Source organism: Scleropages formosus, chromosome 4, assembly GCF_900964775.1.
Source record: "Scleropages formosus chromosome 4, fSclFor1.1, whole genome shotgun sequence".
NCBI lineage: Eukaryota > Metazoa > Chordata > Actinopteri > Osteoglossiformes > Osteoglossidae > Scleropages > Scleropages formosus.
Genome location: NC_041809.1, coordinates 26,102,952 through 26,129,174, shown reverse-complemented (window position 1 = coordinate 26,129,174; position 26,223 = coordinate 26,102,952). Strand labels below are relative to the sequence as shown.

Sequence of the window (26,223 nt, the reverse complement as noted above, 5' to 3'; positions counted from 1 at the left end):
ACTAGCTGGATACACCTAGTGACTTAGAAGTTCCTTAACTCCAACATCTCTAGTTTCAGGATAGTAATGCTTATACTGTAAATTTTTTTTTGCTGTTTAATCACAACTTACCACATAGTTCTCTTTCTTTTCTGGACAAGTGAGAGTTTCAGTATCTGTGTCTGTATCATTTTCAGTCTGATGCAGTTCTGGGTGTGACGAGTTCTGTTTTTGGCTGGAAAAACACCGGAAAGAATTGTTGTCTATGGTATGTTTTAGTCCTGTTGCACATCCTTTCATGCTTTGAATCACTACTGAGGAAATAACTTCGGACAGGTAGAGAGACGAGGGGCCCAACCCATCCAGTATTTGATCATTTCTAGTCCAGAAACACCCAGAGTGATTCAGCTCTGGTTGGATGTTTAATCACAAATAACCAGCATTCAAGTACTTCCCAAAGAATAGAGGTATTTTAGTTATAAGTTTGAATGCAGGGTGGAGAACTTGTCATTCATGTAAATTTTTGCAGTTAAGCTAAATTGCTAAAGTAAAATACACCCATCCTTTAGATAATAGGGTCCCATACACCAATAAACTGCTGCAAAAGCTTCTAAAAATATACAGTGGGTTACCCTTTTACACTGTAGTACATGCACTAGGGATGCTGGTAAACTGGGGTACATTTGGTGGGGATGCTGATACTCTAGTACACTGTGATGCATTGTCTCATCCTAAATCTGCTGTGCTATTCAGATTATCTCCTGTGGAGCCCTGTTATTTGTGCTGCTTCAACACAGGAATTTTATACATTATTTTTGTGTCCAATTTTGTGTATGAACATGGCTAGCAAGATGTCTGCTAAGAGTGGAAGTGGTAGTATGATCCAAACTATGCAAGAAAGTCAGTTTCTTCAGAAATTAATCCGTATGACAACGCAGTACGAGCATAGTACGCAGAAAAAAGTGTTGAATCTGAGTGATAGACGATCTGTGACAGCACTGAGAAAATAAACAGCTGTGCTGAAGCGGGTTCACCACTAACTGCTGTGAAATCCTCCTATTCATGTAGCTGTGTGATAGCTGATGTACTGAGGATATTTAGCACAAGGCAGATCCGATCATTTGCATCTATAAAGTGTAAGCAAAGTCAAAATTACAGGAGCAGAACTCAGCTGTAGCATTTACCATTATTTTCAAAGGGTAAAATGTTTAAAAATACGCCAAATTTGAAATATACGTATGTTTCCAGAGTGCAGTTGTTGCATAAATTGAGAAGCCTCTATATACTCCTTTCTATACAGTGGGCTTGTTAGTCAGCACAGCAAAATTTTGCCCATCGTATGGTAATTTTATTTTTACAGCAGTGTTTTATTTTGTACAGTGGCATCATTGCTAGTATCAGACATCTTGGGGAAGAAATACACATTTGGAGATTCAAAACCAAATAGTTTTTTTCTTCTCAGGCTTCTCTTACAATAGGTGTATTAAGTCTTTAAGATGGAAAAAGATGTCATAGTGACCAACTGACTGTAGCTTACATCTAAAAGTGTTAGTATTCAGGCAGACCTGATATTATGTATAATGTCATGATGAACAGAGGACACAGAGGAAGCTGGACCCAAGCGCAGGATCGTTTATTCAGAATCAAAGGACTAGACGTGTTCTCGTGGTTGGGAACAGGCAAATTGTCGGTCGATCGGTGAACTGAACAGAGGCGAGGATCCGAAATCATTGTTGAAGGACAAGACGGGCAGTTATTATCAAAGAGTTATTATCAAAGAGACGTGGAACGGGACTAGGGACCGATGACGGCCAGGATTTAGGGGGGAAACAAAGCGAGGGAGGTTTGTGAATAGAGAGGGGCCGGTTGTCTTGAGTGAGATGCCACAACTGGGAAGAGGTCGAGAGGTGTCTTTTATGGCTGAGTGCTCTGATTAAAGCCTGGTGCTTAATCGGAGCCAGGTGCTGCTGGTTGAGGTGCGGGTGTGGTCGTGACATATAGTCTATTGTGTATTATATAATCTTTAATTGACAATACTGCAATCAAGTGGATTTTGGGAAAAGGGCTTATCTCTTAATAGTACTTTGTATCTTTTGTATTTATATATTTACCATTTATATATTTATACCATTTATTTACCAAAGATGGAAGGCAGCTGGTAGAAGAGTTGTTAGGGCTGTTGCCTTTTAGTCCTTAGTTCAAAATCCCACTCAGGTAGCACTTTCCCAGAAATGCTCCAGTAAGAATACTCTGGTCCATGAATGTGTAAATCATTGTAAAAGTTGCTTCTGTGACATTGTAACTTTCTTTGGACAAAGTTATTAGTTAAACAAAGGTTAATAGCAAAGATGAGCTTAAGAAAACCTTCGGGTTATCCTTTGGACGAAAGGTGAACATCCCCTCCAATTGAAGTAAAATACTCTGACTCGTGTCAGACTCAGCACTGCAGAGGGTGGAACCACAGAGGAAGCTGGGCATTGTGGGTACACATATCACTGGCCCATGAAGGGAACTCCTTGGGAAGTGTCTAATCAGGGTAAACCTGTGTTTCGCAATCAGACAAGTGAATTGAAACATGGTGCGTCTTAATGATTTCAGTAATATTTTGGCAAAACATTTAGTAAAATTCCATTAATTTGGGCTTTTTCAAATTCTTTAAATTGCTCTAGATATAGCAATCCTACAGTGGAGTCTGCAGATTTTGAGAGGATCCATAAATCTTAGCATCACAACAAAGCGTCTTAAACCGCATCATGTGCTAAACATGAATTTTCCAAGGAATTAATTTCATATTAATTCACTTGGGGTTTTAAGAACTGCTCCAGTATATGATGGTAGAAAAGTATAGTATTCCACTCCTCTGTTGAAGCATCAGGAAGAATCATAGCTTCTCTTTATTCTGTTTTCTAATTCACCCGAAAGAAGTTGTAGCAGGTCAGGGGCACTACCTTTTATAACTGAAGCTTTATTTTCAATATTAATAGTGGGTCACAACACCATAATGTGGACACAAGGACAAGGATTACAGAGTCCAGCATTCGTGAAAATTACAATACATATTAATTGTTAATTATCCTAGTGAAAGAAAACCCATCCCTTGGGCCATACGTATTCTGTTTTACAAAACAATATTGAGATATAGGCCACGATGGCAAAATATTTTTGATAATAAAGTTAAAGGAAATAAGGATGACAATTCCCAATAAGCTTCAGATATGTCATTGAGAAGACTTCTTTCATTTAAGAGAATTTCAGCATGTTGGCTCTCTTTTACTTTTAACTGAGGTAACTTCCCAGGTATAAATTTTTGAAAGGAAATGCAAATAAGAGAGAGACCAAAAGCACACTTCAAACAGAGAGCACAAAGTGTTTCAGTCCCCTGTTGACCAATACTTTGTTTATGGGTCCTTAACTTCTAGTTAAACATCCCTGATTCCATTTCCCCCCAAATCCTACTATACACAAAATATAAAGACTAAACTCCCCAAACAGTGAAAAGTACAGTATAAAACAAGAAACCAGAAAAGAAAGAGAAACTGGAAGCTTGGACAAAAAGACCGAATTCTTTCAAATACTCATATAAACCAGTTTCGGTCTTACAAATTAGCCAGAAACTTTGATTGCATGCTCTGTATTGATCTTTTCTCTGAGAGCTGTTTTTGTTCTTTATCCCTTTTTAAGAGCATGCTGCCAATGTTGTAAACCATTTTACTGAAGCAATTTTACTGACGGTTTTAATTCCATGCCTTTAACCAGTCCTCTACCTGCTTTCCATTACTGTCAGGGGTCATGAAAAAATACTCTGTAGAATTAATTTTCTATCCAAGCCTCTGAGACCTGTTTATGATTTAGATTCATGACTCAGGCCCTCTAACGTGTAGTTTTGGGTGTTTTTCCGTAAAGGTAAATTAGTTAAAATTACTCTCTATTACATGTTTATATTACTGGTTAATAACCAGCATAGGACCTTGTATGGGATTCTTGTGTGAAGAGTTGTATGAATGGAACCAGTTTTCATAAAATTAAGTGGCAAGTTAATTAAGCACTTTCATCTGAAAAAAAAGACAATTAACTAAAGTAATAAGTAAAGGAATTAGTAAACTAACAAGTAAAGTAAATGAATGTTATGTCTTATGATATCACTATATTTGTAAAAGAGCGGAATTTCTGTTTTCAGTGGTTGAAGAATGCAAGTAAAACCCCCTCCCCTGGTCTGTGTAACCCTGACATCATGTTCACCATCCTGAAACCACCAGACCACAACTGGGTGTCCCCAGTGACCAGCAACATAACTCAGAGAAAGACCATCAGTATGTTTTGTGCTTGGATGAGTAAAATTGTATATGCATCTTCACAGCTGCAAGACCTGCTTTCAGCAACATTGTGGTTTTGCATATACAAACAACTAAAGGTGTGACTGCAAGAAATGGGGTGAAGACTTGGTAGCACACCGACATATTATCCAAGGTGTCTGTAAACACTCTTGATATTGATTGTTGACTAAAGTAGCTCAGAATATGGCCTATATGCATATAGAGCTAATTGTTTCAATGAGAACTGAAACTGTAGTAACCAAGATACCACCTGTGGCTTTCCGCACGGTGTCTCTTGGTGCTGTAGGTCACTGTTTCCACAGCTTCTGCAGCAATTTTTCTCAGTCAAGTTCCAGTAGAAAGGAAAGTGATTACAGGGTTTTACTCAAATCACTATGTATGACTTTAATAAAATACTGGTAGCTGCCAAAATAAAATAAACACTTGTGGAAATGGGAGATTGCTACTGCTACTGTTGCTTGTGAATAATGTGGTTAATGTGTGGAGGATGCAATCCTCAGGTATCAGTGTGGCCCTATGTTTAATTTTAAGGGGTATGATGGCTGACAACCCAGCTTCACATAGATAGATGGTGCCGAACGGCATAAACACCTTGATTGCTCCATCACGACATCCTATATACTCACACACCAGACTTTTTCCAATTGGACATCACTGCAACAAGTTCTCTGGAAGCCATCAGATGAAAAGTCTGTGCGCTCTTCCAAGTGTTTTGATTGGGAAATGGGTTAGAAATAGGGTTTTTAATACAAAGCTAAGAAGCTGCCTGCTGCTCTGTCAGTGCAGGGAAATAACTGTAGAACTTATTTCACATCTTTGAGAGATGCACTGTGCTGAAATCCAACATCCAACGCAGGTGATTCCTGAAGAGGCACAGTTTTTTTCGTTGTTTTAATTTTCTTTTGAAAGCCTTGACTTGCTCATGTTGCATAATGCTATTTGTGTTTAGACCCTGCATTGCACTGTTAAACTTGTTTGCCTCACTGAATATGTCTGCAAGGTCACTGAATAGAGCAAGCCATTTCTCTCAGAACAACAGAGCAAAATCACGGCTCTTGTCTGCAAGGAAGTCATACAGCACCTCCATGAGGCTAAACAGACAAGTCAGCATCCATCCACAGGTTAACCGTGTCACACCTCTCTATGTGCATGAGCAGGGAGTGATTGTTAACACCTACCTCCTCACAGAGGACACTGAATAACCTGGAGTTTTGGCCTATGGTTTTCACAGATTCAGCAATGGTTATAGATATGTCCAAAATATGATGATGGCTGGGTTCCATGTCTTTTGTAGATTTGTGCAGAAAACAGTGTGTTGAAACAGCACGGGGAGTGTTGGACTATCCCCAAAATATCTTCCAATGATTACCACAGCGTATTCAGTACACACGCCAGTGCAACTGGTCCATCTTATTTCACCTGACTTCATAAAATCATTCAGTACGTCAAAAATATCTGTTGCCGTTGTAGTATTGTGTAACTCTTTAAAAAAACTGAAACAAAAAACAACATTAAAATACCATTAACACCCTCGAATGTAACTATACAGATTTTACATCACAACAGTAAAAAAGTAATTTTTGTGTGTCCTTTTCCCATTCATAGCGAACATATGTAAGCAGATGAGACACTTTCTATTAGTCGGTCTGCTAATCTACTTGGATAGTGAAGTTATTACTGCAGAGTCTTGTAGCACACTGTACCTTAACATCTTCTAACATAGCTGAGATGCAACATTTGACAGTGCCATATGGTTGTGATGTTTTGGCTAATTCCTTGCACTTCTTCTCCATCAAATAATTCTCTTATGATTTGAATTGCACAAGGAAAAATCAATGAGGATCTATCTGTGGAGCTATTTTCTGGGCCACAACATATCCAATTTAAGGAGTCTCTTATCCACATAAGTAGTCTCCTTCATTTCAGCTTACATTTACATTTACATTTATTAATTTAACAGATACTTTTTTTTCCAAATTGACGTACATCTCAGCTTGCACGCTAGTCAGTTCCTTTGCCTTTCACTCAAAAAATGTCCTAGGCTTGTCCTTGCCCTTGTCATGTTTTATCTGTAAAAGTCAACTTGGAAGCTCTTTGTCATCTTCTGGAAACAGCACTGAAGTGTTTCTGTCAGCAACTGAAACATTAATGATAGCCTTAAGTAGCTATAGATTGGCTTAAATGAAATATATGTCCATTGTTGTTTGACAGAAATGTTACTAATATTATACACTGCAGTGAAAAATCTCTGTGAGCCATGCAATGTTCCTAGATTTTCATCAGAGTGATAAATATGATGTGAAGCTTGATGTCTAAAAACCGATAGCTCTTATAGGGCCCTGGTTCAGAACGAGCATTCTAGATGATTCCCCTACTTGGAGAAGTATTTCAATGTAAAGAATCAATTATGGGCAGAATAGTTCTTTCAGAAGAACTTTGAAATGAAGATACTGAAAGGCACAAATGAGGAGATGGATATAAAAGATACCAAAGGCTTTAAGTGTCCCCTGGAGCACAATCAAGACCATTATAAAAAAGTGGATGGCATTCAGCACCACCCAGACCTTGCCTAGATGAAGTTGTCCATCCAAACTGGGTGACCAAGCAAGAAAGAGATTGATCAGAAAGGCTACCAAGAGGCCAATGGCAACTTTGAAGGAGCTACAGGTCTTTATAGCAAAGACTGGTCATTGTGTGTATATGATAACAATATCACAAGTGATCCACAAATCTGGTCTGTATGGAATGTGGCAAAGAAACGATTAGAAGAAGACACCCAAGTAAAAAAGAAAGCAAAATTTCTGAAAAAAGAGAATAACTAATATCAGACAATACCAATATATTCCATCACAGGGTATGAGAGGTCAATGACTTACTGAAAGATCATGACAGTAATGTAAACCATCAACAGTTGCTAAATCTCAGACTAGCTAACCACATCCGGAAGACTGTGGAGTGGTGCCTGAAATAGCTTATTTGCCAACATCAAAAGCCAACTGATTTTTCATAGAATAATGGTGTTGCATCCCTCCAAAAACAGGCCCAGATGCATGTAGAATCTATGACATAATCTGTTGATGTTGTTCTGGTGTCTTATGGCGCCTAACACACACAGGATGCTTTATGTTAGTGTTTATTTGAGCAGTGATTTGGAACACATGCAAATAAAAGCACCAGGAGTTAAACAGCATAAGCTTTCCATGTAGAACAGACTTTTCAACAATATTACAATGGCAATGCAGGTATGAGACCAACACTGGGCCGCCTGAGGACTGAAAAGGTTTTCATTTCCTGTCAGCCAATGTCTTTCTTGGCTTCCCCTCTGCACACTCCACTTGTGCGCGTGACAGTGTGCGAGTGTCCATGTGTGGGTGTATTGAGTGGGCGTGAGTGTTGGAGGGAGTTTCTGACAGGAAGCAAGATAAGTAAGTGAGAGAACCAACACCACTGACAATAAACCGGAAATATAAGGAGAAGCCCCTTTGCTAATTTTATTTCCCAATGTCATATTCCAAGAAGGGCAAATTATGGAGGCTTAAGTGCACAGCTCAGCTGCACTGACTGCTTCATCACTTTAATAATAACAGTGACGAATGTGACAACTGCTTGTCTGTGCAGCTTGTGTCATACGGTTTGTTTGCCGCTTAATTTTCAACTTGACTAATGAATAAAGCGCTTCACCTTGCAATGATTCAAATTTAGGAATTGCATTCATAGAAGTGTGATGTAAAGGGAGTTTAATGAAGCAGGGCATTTTTATTGTCTTCTCGCATATGAGTAGAACTGTGGTGTATATATATATATATATATATATATATATATATATATATATATATATATATATAATATCAACCTCTCCGATAAATAGAAAAGTTGAAGTAAATGAATTTCTCTGAGAGGCATCACTTCCACCTGAACTCCTACATCATATCAGCTGCAGTGTTTATCAAAATTGCTGTGAGAGCTGGTGTTTCTCAGAAGAGTTCCCCCTGTGAACCCCAACCTCATCTTTGTCACCCTACAAGCCTGCCCTGGAAGAAAAACCTATAATTTTGAAACTCTCTACTTTCTACTAGCAGAGTGTGCCAGACCACAATAAGAGTTTCACTTCTGTTTATAGTTCATAACTCAGTTGTTTCAATTTATATATTTGAGTTTAGGCAATAATACATATTATTTTGTTTTTAATAATTTACAGTGCAATAGTTAGTTCTGAAATTTATGATAAAGCTTATCAAAAAGCAAAAATCTTTCTGAGAGCATTGCCTAAATCAGTGCTATTTACTGATCACACACTTGTTCATTATGATGAATGCACCATTATGAAATTCAGAATTTTTATTTCATGTCTTGCAAGGGATTAGTTTTCTTTTACAAAATATAAACATTCATTTTATAGCATTCATCTATTTGAAAAAGGCCCGTTAGGCTTAGGCATTAGCATATGGACTTTCAGTGGGAGTGGGTGAAGTTACTTAGAGCACACAATGTAGCACTACAAAATTAAATGGGAGAGGGAAATTCCTTTGTTCATTTATTGAAAGAAAAATCCATTAAACAACTGAAACTAACCGTTGGTCAATATATATATGGGTTATATAGCAGAGTGTGTACAGCACATTGTATGGTCACATCAGAGGTCACACAACTGGCAGAGGAGTCCTGCAGCATAAACAGACCAAAAGGTATGTTGTACTGTTTCTTTCCTTCATGTTTCTTCTTACAACCTTTACTACGTATTTATTAAGGCACACAATAAAAAGTAATTACATAGCAGTAATAAATTACACAAAAGTAGGATAGCAATAATGACAATATTTACTAGTATGATTCATACTCCTAACCAATTTTACTGCTTAAATTATAGCAACATCAAAATAACAATAAATTGAGAAAAGTGTGTTTTAAAAAACTATAAAGAGCAGTAAAAATGACAGAAATGCTGCAACTAGTTTTCACATATTCAGCGCAAAATTAGTTTTAGTTTATACGGAATTAGTATTGTTGACTTGTTTATTGCAATTTACACCATGCTTGCGTAAATAATAATTAAGTAAAGTTTTAATAACAACACAAGTGAACTTGGAGAAAACCAACTCCCTCTCCGTTTAAAGCCTGTCATTTAAGAGTCTTCATTTCATATAGTGGATCACTATAGCTGAGCAGAACCACAAAACATTGGCTCACAAGGATAAACATTTAGGAAGGTAAAGGTTAAGTGTTATATCAGCATCAGCACAAAGGAATTAAAATAATTAATAAATAGAAGAAGGCTTTACTAGTTCCAGACTTGGCCTGATCTAAATATTTTTTTTGTCTTAATTTGGGCTTCAATGGCTTGAGGACCTTCTGGGTGGTGTTGTATGGTTGCATCAAGGGTGCCTACTGCTTATTCAGTTTGCCTGGTGTTCTTTGTGTGATGCTGTAGAAACACAATGTGGATCTGAAATGATATTCTGACAACAATTAAAAACAATTATTTTTTAATGATTTATCAATATTTTGAGTTGCATGAATATGGTTAAATAACAGCGTTGTTATTATACAGCTCAGAGGAGATCTTCACTATCTTTCCTCTCCAGAATGACTTCCACATATCGGGTCCTGTTTGCCATTTTATTGCTGCCCCTGTGCAGCCCTTTCCCCTCCCATCAGCAGAGGCCACCATCATTCTCTAACTCTTTAAGTTTCACCCGGAAGATCCGAACACGTGTCCAGAACCTGCTGCTGCAATATGTAAGGCTCATCCCACCCCTACACTGATTGTTTCTCCTCCATCTACAGCTCTTTGTTTCTCCTTTTCTCTCTTCTCTGTCTCTCTCTCTCTCTCCCTTTCTTTCATTCTGTCTCACACACAGTCCATCATTAAAAGCGTATCATTCTTGTTAAGACCAGAAAAAACTGCTATATATATTCAATGTCGTATGAGACTGCACCTAATCACTCAAGGTGAAAATAAGTCATTTCTCTTTACATTTATATTTACTACAAATGCCTTTACTGCAAATGGACACACTAAGAAGGGCTGGTTACCAAAAACGAACTGCCGTATTCATGCATGTAAAAGCTTGACTCCTGTATGTGGTCACAGAATGGGCAGCAACTGGGAGATGAGCAGTTTGAGGACCGAGACCTGGCACTGCACACCCTGCCTTCCATCTCTATGAACTACACCCACTGGCTACAAATGCAGGTGTGTAACCAAAAATTTGTTTGTATCCACTTGCTTTCAATAACAATTATTTGAAATTGAGTTTATATGTGCATGTTTATTGGATGAAGATTTAGTACATTTTGTGCATGTTTGTGAACGGTGCAAATTATTCCACTAAAGTAAAAATATATATGCTGTTTCTTGTTATGATTCTTAGTTCAGCTCACTGAGGCTGTGCGTGCGTGCGTGTGCGTGTGTGTGTGTGTGTGTGTGCCTGACCTTGACAGGACTGGGAGCGTCTCAGCCAGGCGAGCCGGGACCTGCAGACCTTTTGGGCTCACCTGGACATCAAATGTCAACAGCTAGAGGCAGAGAGGCAGAACCAGGGGGGAGCACCGGGGGTGGGATTGCAAGGCCAGCCAGCTCCCACCTTGGCCCAATCCATGCTCAGGGTCCAGATGGACTTGCGGGACCTCATTCAACAGGTTGACACCCAGGTACATGCAGTGATACAGGTGTATTCACTGGTAAAAATGCCTGTCTTTCTGCACAGATGGTACTGTGCTAAGAATGTGGTCTATTAGCTGACATTTAATGAGAAAGGGGTTCTACAAAAGTAAGCTCTAATTTCCCATTTTCACACACACACACGCACACACACTGACTGAAACCACTTGTTCCAAGCGGGGTTGTGGCAAACCGGTGCCTTACCTGACAACACAGGGCGCAGAGCTGTGGGGGGAGGGGACACACCCAGGACGGGATGCCAGTCTCTCGCAAAGCACCCCAAGCAGGACTCAAACCCCAGACCGCCAGTGAGAGGAACCCACCATGCTGCTGCGCCACCATGACCCCCCACCGCAAACTAATTGAATTAAAGTTGTTATTTTAATATAAACTGAAAAAACGAACAAAAAACCCTCTCTGAACTTAAACTTTCATCTTGATCTCTGTTGATTAGCCAATATTAATTTATAGTACTAATTTGTCTGCTGTTTTTTGAAATACATCTGATCTGTCTCCTCTTCTCCTCAGCTTCTGTGGCTGAACAGCACATCTGACACCAGCTCTATCCCAGACCCCAACCTTGAAATTAACCTTGATCCTGCTTCCAGCCAAGCCCCCTGGGACTCGACACACTCCACTCCTCTGCTCCATTCACTGCAGCTCTGGTCCAGCAGGCTGCAGGGCTACGTGATTCTGCGCGACTTAAGCCGCTACCTGGGCAAGCTGGCCCGGGACTTCACCCTACTGGCATCTACCCAGCGCAGCTAGGCACATGTGTGTTAAATTTTTTTTTTTTATTTCTTCCATCCATTTATTCATTCATTCACTAACACATGTCTTGAATGTTGTTTTTGTGCCTTTTAAGAGTTATCTATTTATCTATTTATTTATTTATTTATTTATTTATGTGACTTATTTAATTTTACAACATATTTATTTCAGTTAAAATAAAATTTTCATATTTTTCAAGCTGCAGATCACGCCTAGACTATGTCATATTGTGCATCCATAAAATTTTAAATTAACAAGTTAAAACTTTATTTGAATTGTTTCCTGTTTTATATTGACAACATTTTAATACTCCCATATACTACTTATGTCACTATAGTTATTTTTTTAAATCTAATTACATAGATGGTCTGGTATTTTTATATTTTGTCACTGAAGAATATTTTATGCCTCAAAGAAGATATATTTAAAAGGTCAAAACCAGTGGCGTCACTAGGAGAGTGCGGACCACCCGGTGACACCAAAATGACTAGAAAATTTTTTGTATACTCTTTTAGCAGAAATTTATTATTTTTTATTAAAAAAAACCTCTGTAGTTAGTTATAACAACAAAAACATTTTTTCGTAAACCCAGTTAACATTTATCAATATACCGACAAGGCCAAAACTCTGCTCATTTACTTTTTGAACCTTCTAACGTTCTCCGCTCATAGCACTCATTATTACCCAATTGCAATGACGCTTCGAATCACGTGGTTTCGTCTGCACGCGCTACGAGCACGCGTTGCTTTCGATGCCTCTGGTGTTTATTCATTTTATTGTCGCTGATTTTGAAAGTTTTTCTGGCGTTTTAGCTTCAATATTGTGGTAATTATTATTTCTGAAGCTATCAATAACGTCAAAATAAACATAATTTTGATTTGTAGTTCTTAAACGTTTTTACTTCGAATTCTATCATTTTCTCACTGAATTTCACTTTTACCACGTGAAAATTAATTGTAGACTGTGCGTACGATATTTTAATTTAAAAGTGTAATTTTAATTTTGCTAGTTTACGTCACTACTAAGGCCATTACATTGTAATTGAGTGATATACGGGAACTCCGATTTACGAGTAATGTTATTACGAAATACATGTTTCTATATGGTCTGGTACGGGAGGAGGTCCACCGAGGGGGAGTGACACCAACCCTAGTGACGCCACTGTTCAAAACACCACATTTTATAAACTGTTAGAGATATAGATAAAGATGTTTACAGATGGTCAGTGTCCGGGTTTCCTTGCAGAGTTTTTTTTTTTTTTTTTCTTCATCATGGAGTTGCACTTTTCAGAGTCTAAGCTGATAATCAACAAAATGATCACTTATGACGTGCTGCGGATCTGAAAGTTGCTGAACTCATGATATACGTCTTTATTTTTTTACCTTCATTCAAATCTTTAAAATATATTTTTAAAAAGTATTCATTAAAACTCATGAAATAAAAATTCATTGCCAAGAGCTTTTCCATGCATTTTTTTCTAAGGAATCGTACTGCTTCTTCTCTGCCATTTCTGGGTGATTCTGTTATGTTGTACATCTCACCACAGCCCGGGCAATTTCCCCAAATATTTTCACAAAGACTCCAGAGAGCATCACCGGACTGTTGGAACGGGTAATGGCTTGGTCCACATGGCCAAAAACCCTCCAGCCTTGAACATGCACACATCTCTGTTCACACGTACCGCCGGCAATTACCACACCACGTACGCAAAAACGACGTGCGTCCATTTAGCATGGAGCCATAAGCGCTATGGCCAAAAACCCAAGACTCCCATTGGTCCTTTTACGTGTGGGCGTGGCAGACCCTGACTGGATTAACGCGAGACTTGAACGTTCGAGACAACAGCGATCAGACAGCTGTTTAGGTCATTTTCTCGCGCTTTCTGGAGTCAGGTTTTGCTTGACGTCACAGGTGTTTCGTGATCAGTCAACTTTGCTCAGCTGAGGTATTTTACGGCAGTAAGACATGAATGACCGTATAATTACTGTTATTGCATATTACAGTGCTCTAATTATTTACACAGCATGGGGATTGTCCGATCAGGTAAGCACCTAATCAAGGTAGCAGGAGCAGGACTGTGTGTGAGGTGGAGACCTAGGCGTAAACACTGCCACTTGCTGCCACAATGTGTTTTAAATACTACTAGGGCAGCACGGTGGCACAGTGAGTAGCGCTACTGTCTCACAATGCATGGGTGGTGTGTGAGAAGGTGGGTTTGATCCCTGTTCAGTATATGTGGAGTTTGCATGTTCTCCCTGTGTCTGCATGGGTTTTCTCTGGGTGCTCTGGTTTCCTCCCACAGTCCAAAGCCATCCTGTTCAGGTTCCCCATAGTGTGTGAGTGACACAGAGAGAGTGTGTTGCACTGACGTATGGACGAGTGACCCACTGCAGGTTGTGTATCTAGCAGTGTAAATCAGTGAGTAAGGTGTGTGGGCTGATAACGCTACATAGATTTCGTTGGAAGTTGCTTTGGAAAAAAGTGTCTGGTAAATAAATAAATGTAAGTGTAAACTTGTGGTCAAGCGCTATTATTTTTTGACTGCTCAGTTACCTGAAGATGTAACCAGTCAAAGCGTGGTGGTACTGACAGATATGCATTACACACTGTGAGCAGTGGGGAAAAACTGTAAATGGAAACCATGGTTCATATGTCAACTTTTATTACATTAAGCTTGAAATTTAAATGAAAGAAAGTGCCTGAAAGAAAGTGTACAGTTCAATCTTGTCCAGGGCTTCTGGGCTCACCCAGCAGAATGACACCTCCAAGAGACACAGTCAGCTTGTCAGGCAGAAGTCTTGAATACATGTCAGTTGTGTTTTACGTTCCTTTGCACAGCCTAGAGCTGGTATTCTAAGGTCATCTACTTGAGTAGCCAATTGCACATTACAGTAAAACCATTTAAACGAGATATATGCGCACAGATTCCTTTTTGCATGTCATTGACTACACTGTATTTACAGCAAAAACATGAATACTACAAAATTCTGCCACAATTTAAACACAATCAAATCATATTTCCACAAATGACTTAACATTTTGTACATTGTAATACTGCGGCATATTGCCTCTAAGAAGCAAATGCACGTTACCTGCCTAAAAGTCTTACAACAGAAAATGTGTTGCTAAAAGCAGAGAAATAACTTTTTTTTTTTTTAATCAGTGTTGTGTTCTGCATTAAGTAGAACCAGTTATGATAAAGCATAGAAAAGTACTTGGCATGCAATCTGTCCGTGAACACCTGGCTATTACTGTGATAGCTCTTAGCAGGTGATCTTTACCAGGCCACACATTGACAGCTTAGAGTAAAACATACAAAACATGCTTGCCTTATATTACATACTGTTTAAAATGTTAATGTGAAAAACAACTGATAAAAATGTAATTCTAGAATTTTAAATTGCATGATGTTCAAGCAGAGAAAGTTTGCAGTGTTATGCATTAATAAAGTACTGTAAGTGCTAAAATAGGAACTCAGACTGTAATGTCGTGGATACAAATGAATGTGTGTGTCAGTCCTGAGGAAGATGAACGTGAATAATTAAAGCTGCAAATGTCAGAATTTATTGTCTGTCAGACTAACTTTGACTTATTGCTTTGGCTATTAGGACACACATTGTGGATGCCACATTCCATCATGTATCATTAACACAATATATAAATCTTCTTGTTGCATAAAACAATCATTAATCTGTTAAAATCACATTCACTATATATTTCTGAAGTTCTTATTTCAGAAATTTCATATTTGCAGGTTTTTGGCAATTATTGACTACAGTCTTTCTTCAAAAGGTAAAATTGTGTTTTTAGTCTGAACAAGAAGGAGGCTTTTGATGATGTTACTGGCTTAGTGAAATAAATTAAAACATGTTATTTACCTACATGATGACTTCAAACTGTGTAACAGGCTCTGATGATTATGAGATATGACTGGCTCAGATGATAACTGTGCTGAGGGTTGGCTCACAGGAAACAGTTTTTTCACCTTTTTTTCCCCCTTCATCCTTTACATTCTTTTTCTTCCCTATAAATTTAATACATTGACAACTGAGATCAAAATTATTTTTTCACTCCCATTAGTAATGTGTCTCCACAGCTCACCTGGAGTTTTTAGTTTACATTCCTCCCATATTTGCTTAAATTTCAATATCATGAACCACCCAAGGACCAAAATATTATCTGTTCTTTTTGCTTAAATGTTTAAACTGTGACTGAGATATGTATTTTCATATATGTAATATTAAACTCTTTATATTTTATAAAATGAAATTTTCCAGATTAGGTTATTATTGTATTGGTTAAAGAAAAACCAATTATCTCTAGTCAGGTTTGCAAAATCACTGAATAACAATAAATAATAACCATAAAAATGATAATAAATAGATCACATTGCACAGCATTTTCCTGCATGTCTACAATCACCATGGTCAACAGTGATGCTGGTGTTCCAAGGGCAGCACGGTGGCAGAATGTGAAATGATGTAGTCATACTGGGAGTGGGAATAGGTGAGCTGTTGGCAGTGGCATGACACAGCTGAGACATGGAGGTTTACAGAAGGTTCAGTGTTTGGGGGCAACTACAGGTTGACAAGGTGCAGGTCAGAGGCAGCAAAGTGAGGGCACAGGGCCATGTCAGGATTCTTCAGCTGCTTAAGCACTTTCTTGTGGAACCTGTTGCGCACACGATTGAATTCCATGATATCACAAGGGTCTTCTTCAATCCAGAACCTGTGGAACTCCTGCATGAGGTAACCTGGGGAACAGCAAATGATATAAAGCAGAACCCTAAAACACTGGTAAATGGAGGAAGAGACAGACTACAAAAACAGGGTCACGTAATCTTGAATTCCCTCCCCCTCTTCCCCCTGCTATTCCAGTTACCCATGAACAATTTAGATGACCTGATTTTCAGACTAAAGAGAAAGTGGCACACTGTATCTGCAGGAGGAAATATCACTGAAAGGAGAGCATAAAAAAGTCCCTTCAAATTAATTTCTTTAAATGCAGGATTTGTATGTCTAGTGCTAGTCTGGCTGTAATTCCCTCACATTTATGAATTAAACAAGTCTTCATGTATTGTATAAATTTATAAAGACTGCTGCAGTGGGACATCAAAGCCAGGTGCTGCAGATGAAAATGTGTTGAAAGGTGGACTTACAGAAGGTCTGCTGGAAGTGGACCAGACTGGGCATCTCTGGGGCCACATTGTATAAGTGAGTCTTCAGGGCACCGCTCACCAGAAGAGAGTATGCCAGGTCTGTGATGTTGATGCCCACAATTGCAAATGAGTACCTGTCCAAGAACAAGAGATTATCTTACTTCCATATGGCAGAGCCATTAATTGCTGAGAATAAGAGCCCTTTGGACTATCACTCAACCCAGAAGCCCACTGGCAACATTGCACCAGAGGAGGAAAAAACTAATATTCAAGAATCCTGGCTAACTGCTACAAAGCAATTTCTTTGACTCAGCAGATGCTTAGGTGCTGCTCATTGCAGCCAAAGTTGCATATCTCCTCCAGTCAGTGCTTGACTCTACAGCATGGTAGTTTTTGAGTTGCTTTGCAAAAGGGGTACAGATCTTTATATCATTGTTACAATAAGTACAAAGAGAAGAGCCTGGATAGCTCAGTTGGTAGAGCATCAGACTTTTAATCTGAGGGTCCAGGGTTCAAGTCCCTGTTCAGGCACAACTTTCAATATTAACCTGAGGCTCCATAAGGTTTCAAGCCTGTTTGTAATAGTGTCACCTTTCAGTACATATGTAAGAAGGAGCCATCCTTTCTCTGACTCACCTGAATTGGGAAAATGTTAATTAATCCTTTTGAGTCACTAATAACACAGTATGTGTTCTTTCTAGCAGTCTAAGTCACCTCGGTGAATAAGGTGTGTGTGCTAGTAACACTACACAGTATCCATTGTAAGTCACTTGGAGAAAAGTGTCTGCTAAGTGAATAAATGTAAATGTAAGCGCACTGGTGAAACAGGAACACAGGTAAGTTGTTGTCCACCTGGCAGGTGGGTACAGCACAGTTAAACCAGATTCAAAATGGGGGTAACATGGTGGACAGTGCTGGAAAAGCAAATGACAGTGAAATGTATTCTCTTCACAAGACTGCAGAAACATGATACAAATGAACATCTTGTTTCCCAGAAAAAAAAAAAAAAAAAACAGCAAATTCATAAAAACATGAACCCAAACAATTCTTCCCCAATTTAAGCCAATATAAATATATGGAATAGATCAGCTCATTACTGGGTCAAACTATATATCTTATTTTCCATTGGGAAAGGACACACAAACACTTCTTTTGCCTTTCCTGGTGGCTGTGTAAAAGTGACATGTGCACCTGGTGTGACAGTGATTCTGTAACTATATCAATGTCTCTTCAAATCCTCAGCTCCTGTCTACGCTGTTAATCCAGCTGCTTTTCCTGGTAATCCGTACACCATTTCAAGAACAAGTTGTTGATTCCTCCAGGATATCTCTTTTATGAGATAACACTTTGATACTCACAGGCACCTCCTCACTATATTAAAGAGCATGACATATTCTGGGTCTCTTCTTATGGTAAAAAGCCATTCTGAATGAACTGAAATCACTTTGTGTATCAGCTTTTTGTGCTTGCACTTCTAGGATCATGAAGCAAAAATCCAAATCTGTCACTAATGGAACTGTTCTAACATATACTTGGTAATTGCAGTTGCCATAGGTCATAGTTACACCTATAGCAGTCTGTCAAATCCATGCAGCAACTAATCCTATAGTCGTACTGACAACAAAGAAGCCTTAACAATAGTCCAACCTGCTTAAAATTTCTTATACACTCTACTTACAGCACTGGGGAAAAATATTGCTGCAAGGGCTCCCTTCCCAACCCAGATGGAAGAGTGGCAGATTATTGCATCAAAATGTTTTCTTTGGTTACATAGTACATACCCATCTTGAGACAAGTGATCTTTTTTCCCTCAAGCCCTTACACTCATTAACTACTGCCTGGATGAACACTAAAATGCTTTGGCCTTCTAAGAAAGTCTGAGAAACAGTGCACTAATCATATTGCTACTATGGCCTGGTTTGTGTGTACAGTTCTGTGAAAAACCATTTGGAGCCGAAACGAGCAGTTTACACTGGAAAACCCACCAATACTTTTTAATTTAAGTAGTTCTGCAATGAAGCATGGGCCTTAATTCCTGCACTGCGATGCAAATGAATGATATTGAATAATAGCAAGTGCTTGGTTGCAGTTATTTTAGCTAAAGGTGGGTGCAGCAGGTTATGAAGTGTTGACGGGCAGTTACTTTTTCATACAGCGCCAGATGGTGTTGAATAACTTTGTTAATTTTTTAAGTGAAATAACTTCTTACTTCTTCATTCATGCTCCGAATAATAACAGTTAGATTTTGCTTGAGGAAATTAAAACATTGTGTCTGGTTCAGTGCGACTCCACTTGGGACAAGCGTCTTCAGACAATATGTATGCATGTATCTTTTCCTGTGTAATGCTAAGGGCAGGAGATACTTACCCAATTGCTTTATCGAACTTCTTCTTCTCCCACTCAATTTTGCTTATGTTACTGTGAAAGTAATGGAAATAATGGTGTGTGAGAGAATCATCAACCAGCCTTTGCCTGTCAGATACAAACAGCCTTCTCTACACAGATACAATCCCATACCTGAAATCTTGATTCTAAAATTTTACTCAGAAAAAGGTAAGAGCATGAACTTAGCATGTGTTGTTGAAAGAAGAACTATGGAAAAACATAAGAAAAATCAATGCAATGAGAAAATGTGAATAAAAGAGAGCTTAAAAGTGGAATGATTGAGAGAGAGAGGACCTGGTACCTGGTTTCTCCTCTGGATATGGTCCTAGGCATGCAAGCAAAATGAAAGGACCAAAAGACTGTGATTTAATGCTGGGACTGCTCAGACTGGGACACTAATGAGAAAAAGTTACATAATAATGTAGACCTCAAACTTTTGGAGGCAATTGCCTTTATGAAACTGCATGAAAAAATACATTTTTAATCATTCTTGTATTAATAAAATGTAAAACATAAAAGCAATTCACTTTTCTACAGCACAGGGATGAATAAAACATCAATGGAAATGCATGGAGAAGACCACTTATCAAAATTTGACATCTATACACTTTGCCATGCAGCAGCAGAAGGACTCACCTGTGCTTGGGTTGCAGGGAATCATGCAGCACCTGCAGAGCAGTGGCCTTGTCATGCTCTGCAAAATATCTGTGGTTATAGGAATAGAAACAGAGGTATTGTCATTGTTTAAACCAGTACAGTAGATTGGGTTTCAGTAAACAACTCACATTTACTTTGTTTCATATTAGTGCACAAATCACTCACAAGAGATTGTATAAGCCCAGGAGTCCCATGCCCCTAAAATCAGTCTTGGGGTCATTGCCTTGGAAACCGATTTCGCACCACTGCTTGGAAATGCGGCCGCTGAGGGGGGATTCAGGGCGCAGAGTCTTCCAGAGCTATAACAAATCACATAAAATATTGTAAGCCATAGGAGAAAAGTAAACACAGACTATTAACACCAGATGCCTGTGACAGCGGGTGGTGTGCCTGTGCTTGCAATGGCAGGTGTTAGGGCCCATGAGTGAACTCTACCTTCAGTAACATCTCCTCATGCTCTAGGTTCTCGCAGTCATATGGCTCTCGACGCAACTTCTCCACCTCTACCACAAGATTCCGATATCCAACGATTTGCAAGAGGCTGGCCTGGAGGGAGATCCCCAACCTGAGTGGAGACAGAGCATTTCACTGAATCGGAGCCCATAGCTTCAGGACAGGAAAAAAAGAGAGACCTTGGTTACATAAATGGAAACAAGTGCACCTCAGGTGTGAAAAGAGACATTTCAGTTTTCACCCTGGATAAAAACTACAGTAATGAACATGGTGTAAACCACAATTCTCCAACCACCATACACCATATTTTTTTTATTGTTGACTCGGTGTCACCATAACTTACTGTGGGTTTGTGTCAGGGTTAATCTTCTTTAAAGCCATGATGCTGTCAATGGTCTTCTCAACCAAGTCTGGATGGACATTGACAGCAGACTGCAGGAGCTTGGGCAGAAAGGGAGGAAGCACCGAAAATGAACGCACTGCAGTACAAACTCACTCAAGGGCAAAAGAGAGAAATCACTTTGCCACACTAATGCCCTGCAGGCATAAATTTGTAAACACGGATGAGATCCATCACATACAGAGCTGCTCAAAAGATTCAGCCTTTTAAGTTCTGCTATGAAATGTAAAACAAGACTGCACCCAGGACTCCCACTCACCTCACTCTTAGAGAACTTGAGAGAAGACTCTGTGAAAACAAAAGAAGACCTAGCTGATGAATCTGCTTACAAATTTAGAAAAGATCTGAGTATTTCTGTTTGAATTACAAACCATCTGAAGTACAGACTGTGAACAACAAGAGTATTTCTGTTCCACTGTGATCAAAGCAGGAGAAAACTATAACACACATATAATACAAAATGCAAGTCAGAGAGTAAGCAGCTTGTAGGAGCTCTATATCAACAAGTTTGAAATTAATTTCCACTACCAATGAAAAAGAAAATGATGTCAAATGCACCCTGACACAACAGATGCAACATATGGACATTGGTCAGCAATTTCAAGACTGATTTACATATTTTAGATGCAAGGTAGTATAGCTAATTACCAATCTTGAGTGTCCTGCGGGCACCCGGTTTGTTGTTGTAACAAATGCGCTGCAGCTCACATCGGCCTGTGACCTTTCGGACCACAAACTTGAAGGTTCTCCACAAGAATTTGCAGTACAGGAAAACACAGAACTGTGCAAGGACCCTAGGGTGGATAAAGGAAATGCGGAAGCACAGTGCGTTACAGAAGAAAAACGCCAACTACCAAAAAAAAAAGTCCGTGCCATGTCACCCATGTCAAGGGCAAGATCTTGGTGTAAATGGGACAGCAGTAAGAACTAGTGCAACTTGTGTTTACTTACCAGAGAATACAAGTGACAGTAAATGGAGCTTTGAGGGAATAAACCAATGCATATTTATTCCTAACACAGGAAATTTCTGATTGCTGAAGATTTCATGGACTTTGTTGTTATAACGCTTACTCACACACCTGAGAACCTGAAATTGTTGGCTCCAACCACATGTGTATAAGCACACACACACACACACACACACACACACACACACACACACACACACACACATTTTCAGAACCGCATGTCCCATACGGGGTCACGGGGAACCGGAGCCTAACCCGGCAACACAGGGCGTAAGGCCGGAGGGGGAAGGGGACACACCCAGGACGGGACGCCAGTCCGTCACAAGGCACCCCAAGCGGGACTCGAACCCCAGACCCACCGGAGAGCAGGACTGCGGTCCAACCCACTGCGCCACCGCACCCCCTGTGTATAAGCAGCATTTAAGAATTAAATCATAATCATTAAAAAATAAACTTCCAAAGTCCTGCATGTATTACTGTTTTCACCATTTACAAAACCGGGCATCTTTACTGATGCATTTACTATACTTTGCCCAGCTGAAGGGTAAAACAGCATATGTTCTCTGCGACTCATAGACCTTTTGATCACAAAGAAACTTATTCACTCAGCAGACACTTCTCGCTAAGGCAAGACACCTAGAACTACTTAGCCACTCAGCTGGAGCAAGTATCTCACTCAAGGGTTCTACAACTGGAAAGAGAGTGGATTTGAACCTATAACCTTTGGGTCAAAAGGCAGGAGCACTAACCACTACACTATCAGCTGCTTGTAAGTATGAGAAAGCTTACATGTGCTTTCTTCTGAAATATCATCCCACCCAACACTTCAGTCAGCCATGAAGTGCTGGCTCTAGTAATCTCAGCCTGGAAATGCAGAGAACAGTGGACAGCAGCAGCTGAAACAGGCCTCTCCTCTGCAGAAGTGACCACACTGTTGCTGCAGAGCCAGGGTGCAGGAAGAGCTGACTGTTGCGTTAAGGTTTTCCGGGCTTTTCTGCATCAAGCCAACTTTAGACACAGAAACCAACCTAACCCTGACGGTTTTGGCCAGAAACAGTCAGCCACTTCACAGCTGTTTTTGTAATAGGAAAACAGCGAAGATGGACGCTGGGCTTGGCCAAAAACAGAGGAACAACGCTAGACCCTCACGAGATCCTCCCGAAGCAGATGTGGGGAGCGCGCACGCTGGCCTCGTTAGACAGGTGTCGAGAGCGCGCACGTAAAAGAAAACCCTGATGGAACGAGGAGATACACGGCCAGGGAGGTGGAGGCGAAGCAACCGCAGCCTGACACCATAATTGTGAACGACAGAAAAAATTCACTTAAACGAAACAGGACAGCTGTTCGGACAGCCACAATACGACCAGCTAACCTAACAAAGCGGTCAATAGACGAACGCACAAGCGTAACAAGTGTCACTCGTCTCGTACTAATCACCGGCTCGCGCTTCTTACCACACCGTTTTTAGTTCGTCAGTTTTACGCTTTACCTACGTATGCAGGCACTGCTTTCTACATAAATATTTCAAGTACTTTCTCCGGGCTGCAACAGCAAAGCTGCTCTTAGGACTTCGTCAGACAATTTACCAGGCCGCTTAGGCTAAGCTACCCGCTGCCCATATATGATATCACATATGCGCAACATTTGCTTTCTTTGAAGCCAGCATCCCAGAAATTAACATAGCCTTTAAGATATACTTTACAAACGACTGGTTGCAGGGAAAAAGGCTAAAATGACTGGTTAGGTATTTCACTGGATGACTGTCGATTATAAAAAATGGTAACGTTACAATCAAGAATGGCCATATATATAAAATGAGGTTTATCTGTTTCAATATCAATGTTTTCCTATTTACCGTCCCGTCGAGTTAACAGAGTCCCTTTCCCTTGAAATTACGCTCATATATTTAATTTTATCTCACCTAACATAAACGTGAGATAACATTTGGCAAATTGTGCTCACTTAAGCATTCTGATTGTTGCACCTGAAATAAAACGAAGGGTAAAATAATGCAATGAAAGGCATTTATTACGCTGATGTGACTTAAATACTGCTTCAAATTGCACATGTATTCCGGTTGTGGATAAAAAGCATGACAAAGGTGCGCATTCCGCTTTGGGTCACACATCTAATAGATCTATAATATACACAGAACAACAAAAAAGATTTTACCTACCGTAGAAAGTGCTTCATTTTCGCTTGTTTCTCCTCGATGCCTTAGGCTTAGTCGAAATATTCTCAATGGTGAGCTTTTAGCTCTGTGTTAAAATACAAGTGTGACAAAATTCCGCCAATTACTGTAAATAGTAATAGACGAAGATTCTTTCATAACAGAGATCGTGCATGTCACCGTCAAATCTCAGTGATGAAGCTTCCCTATATCCTCACAGCTCGTGGATTACCAAGAAAAAGAAAATTCCGCTTTTTAAACGACTGCTTTTAAAATTTCATTAGATTATTTTTACTCTGCCACCAGTCATTTAAAACTAGATGTCACAGCAAAACGCCAGACGTAATCGTTTAGTTTGGTTTACGGGTGGATTTTCCGATGACCTGATGATGCGTTTTCGGTTGCAAACCAGACACAACAGGCATCAGCTAAAGCATCTTAACACGCGCTGCACAAACAACTGCAACACAACGTACGACTTACATGTGCTCATTAATAAGTGCGGTCGCAGAAAACGGGAAGGACGCACGCACGGTACCGCGGACGCGATGCCGAGAGCCCTCGTGTGATCGGTGTGTTCGGTGTCTCCAGTCAGTGTGCTGGTGGTGGATGTGTTCTGAGTGATCGGTGTGTTCCGTGCGTTCGTTCAGTGTGTCGCAGGTAGTGCTGCCCGGCTCTCCTCCATGATGCACAGTTCTCACCGAGACAGACAGAGAGAGGAGAGCAGAGCCTGAGCCGGGCTCAGCCGCACTCACCATTCCATTGCTATGCCGCGGAGCTGCGATGGGCTAGAAGAAACGCCAGAAAAACACAAGCTTCTAACTAGTAGTAATAGTCCACTCACTGTCTGCACCACGACCGACTCCTTCCTCATGAGACCTTATTTAGGTTACCGGCGGCTCGCTTGTGGGTTCATCGCCCTTTTACCCTGCGAGCTCTGCGTGGCGCGCCCTGCTACGACAATGGCTGTAAGGAGCTTATGAATGAATGGTGTCCAAGGACAACCTTCCCTGCACACGTCTTTTCCTACGTTCACAGCAACAAAGAGTCAGAGTAGTATCGGCGATTTTTCATCTCGATGCGGACAATAAAACTCGGGTGTATGCCGCGAAGTCAGAATTGTAATTCGTTCGACATCGCGTCTGATTATTTAATCTTTTCATAGATCTTATATATTTATTATTTTTCACGAAAGCGCCCCAATATGAACCGAGTGACACGTACAATCCGTTAGATCGACCAGGTCATTGCCGATTTCTTGGTTCTGCATTCCAGCTTCTCCACGGCAATGTGAGATGTTTTACATTCACACCACTCCCTGTCTCTGGTACCCGGTCTCCGTTATTGAGCTGCTGTCGCTAAGCGACCATTGAATCTCCGGCGCTTTTGCACCCAGCAGAACGCAATTGAATGTGATGCCATTGCGAGACATATTTTATTTATTCACACCAGCAGACAAGAATTATCGAATAAACCGAAACTAAGCTATTAACTGGTATTAAACAGTTACTAGATTGGTCTACTTGGTTTCTAACGTGCCCAGGTACAAATTAAACTCGCTTTATTTGATGATAATGATGTTTATTACTATCAGCAGTGCAATGAAAATATATCCATTCTCATTTTGTAATTCCCATGAACACTGTCCCATTAAGGTAATTTAGGACTAATTTATCTAATGCATTAGCTGTACAGTTATATAGGGCTTCAGCCTGCAGGAAGCAAGTTTATTAAAGGGTCATGGTCCTTTCCATCCGACAGGGGGTAAAAAGGGAACTCGACCTGGAAAGATTGTTCAGGTCTTTTGTCTCCTTTGAGATCAGCCTTCTCAGTCTGTGGTGTGTCAAGACCAAAGTCTTCTCACCAGAACCTGAAATGATTCAGTCTATTTAAAGGCAGTGGCATAACAACGTGTCAGGTAGTGGGAGCAAAACACATTAGCCACAGTACTCAATAATGTTACATGCATATAGCGAGAGGGACAAATCAGCTTTGCTTTAACAAGTGTTTATATGTATCTCCAAAAAAAAAACACCCGGAAGGAGATCAGGAATTGTGGATATTCTGCTAAAGTCTGATGCCAGCTACTCACGTGGTGAACATTGGTTCATATGGTGGAAAGAAACTAACTGCACTTAAGTACAGGTGGTCCCCAATTTACGATGGGGTTACGTTCCGCGAAATCCATCGTAAGTCAAAAATGCATTTAATACACCTAACCTACTGAACATCATAGCCTAGCATATATGCAATGGCCATTACAGGCTTGCTGCCTTTATACTGGGCA

General features: G+C 40.0%; 2 protein-coding genes and 1 non-coding gene across 9 annotated transcripts; 2 read left to right on the top strand and 1 right to left on the bottom strand.

Annotated features, from left to right (window-relative positions):
- The first annotated feature begins 9,896 nt into the window (after positions 1-9,896).
- Positions 9,897-11,742, top strand: LOC108921210 (interleukin-27 subunit alpha-like). The gene is made up of 4 exons (XM_018730560.1): positions 9,897-10,049; positions 10,405-10,506; positions 10,755-10,964; positions 11,503-11,742. Exons 1-4 carry the CDS (start codon positions 9,897-9,899, stop codon positions 11,740-11,742), a joined length of 705 nt encoding a protein of 234 aa, XP_018586076.1.
- Positions 11,743-16,078: 4,336 nt separating this feature from the next.
- elmod1 (ELMO/CED-12 domain containing 1) lies at positions 16,079-25,216 on the bottom strand. Of its 7 annotated transcripts, XM_018730682.2 has the most exons (13): positions 24,781-24,903; positions 24,420-24,632; positions 23,943-24,024; positions 21,447-21,592; positions 21,058-21,086; positions 20,742-20,839; positions 20,381-20,510; positions 20,111-20,244; positions 19,925-19,993; positions 19,590-19,613; positions 19,271-19,321; positions 16,904-17,037; positions 16,079-16,498 (listed from the first exon to the last, which is right to left on the bottom strand). In XM_018730682.2, the coding sequence occupies exons 3-13, from the start codon at positions 23,957-23,959 to the stop codon at positions 16,323-16,325; spliced, it is 1,008 nt and encodes a 335-aa protein (XP_018586198.2). In that variant the 5' UTR covers positions 23,960-24,024; positions 24,420-24,632; positions 24,781-24,903; the 3' UTR covers positions 16,079-16,322. The 7 variants fall into 7 exon arrangements, with proteins under 7 accessions (XP_018586198.2, XP_018586201.2, XP_018586202.2 ...); XM_018730685.2 differs by lacking the exons at positions 24,420-24,632; positions 24,781-24,903 and adding an exon at positions 25,161-25,216; XM_018730686.2 differs by lacking the exon at positions 24,420-24,632.
- trnak-uuu (transfer RNA lysine (anticodon UUU)) lies at positions 17,362-17,434 on the top strand. The gene has a single exon. It is a non-coding gene; the product is annotated as a tRNA-Lys (tRNA).
- Positions 25,217-26,223: the final 1,007 nt, after the last annotated feature.

Coding starts and splice junctions, on each gene's coding strand:
- LOC108921210 (XM_018730560.1), top strand. CDS start 9,897: ATGACTTCCACATATCGGGTCCTGTTTGCCATTTTATTGCTGCCCCTG. Junction 10,050..10,404: donor AGAACCTGCTGCTGCAATAT/GTAAGGCTCATC, acceptor ATGTGGTCACAG/AATGGGCAGCAACTGGGAGA. Junction 10,965..11,502: donor TTCAACAGGTTGACACCCAG/GTACATGCAGTG, acceptor TCTTCTCCTCAG/CTTCTGTGGCTGAACAGCAC.
- elmod1 (XM_018730685.2), bottom strand. Junction 20,245..20,380: donor ATGAGGAGATGTTACTGAAG/GTAGAGTTCACT, acceptor GATTTGTTATAG/CTCTGGAAGACTCTGCGCCC. Junction 17,038..19,270: donor AAGTTCGATAAAGCAATTGG/GTAAGTATCTCC, acceptor GTTCTTGGACAG/GTACTCATTTGCAATTGTGG.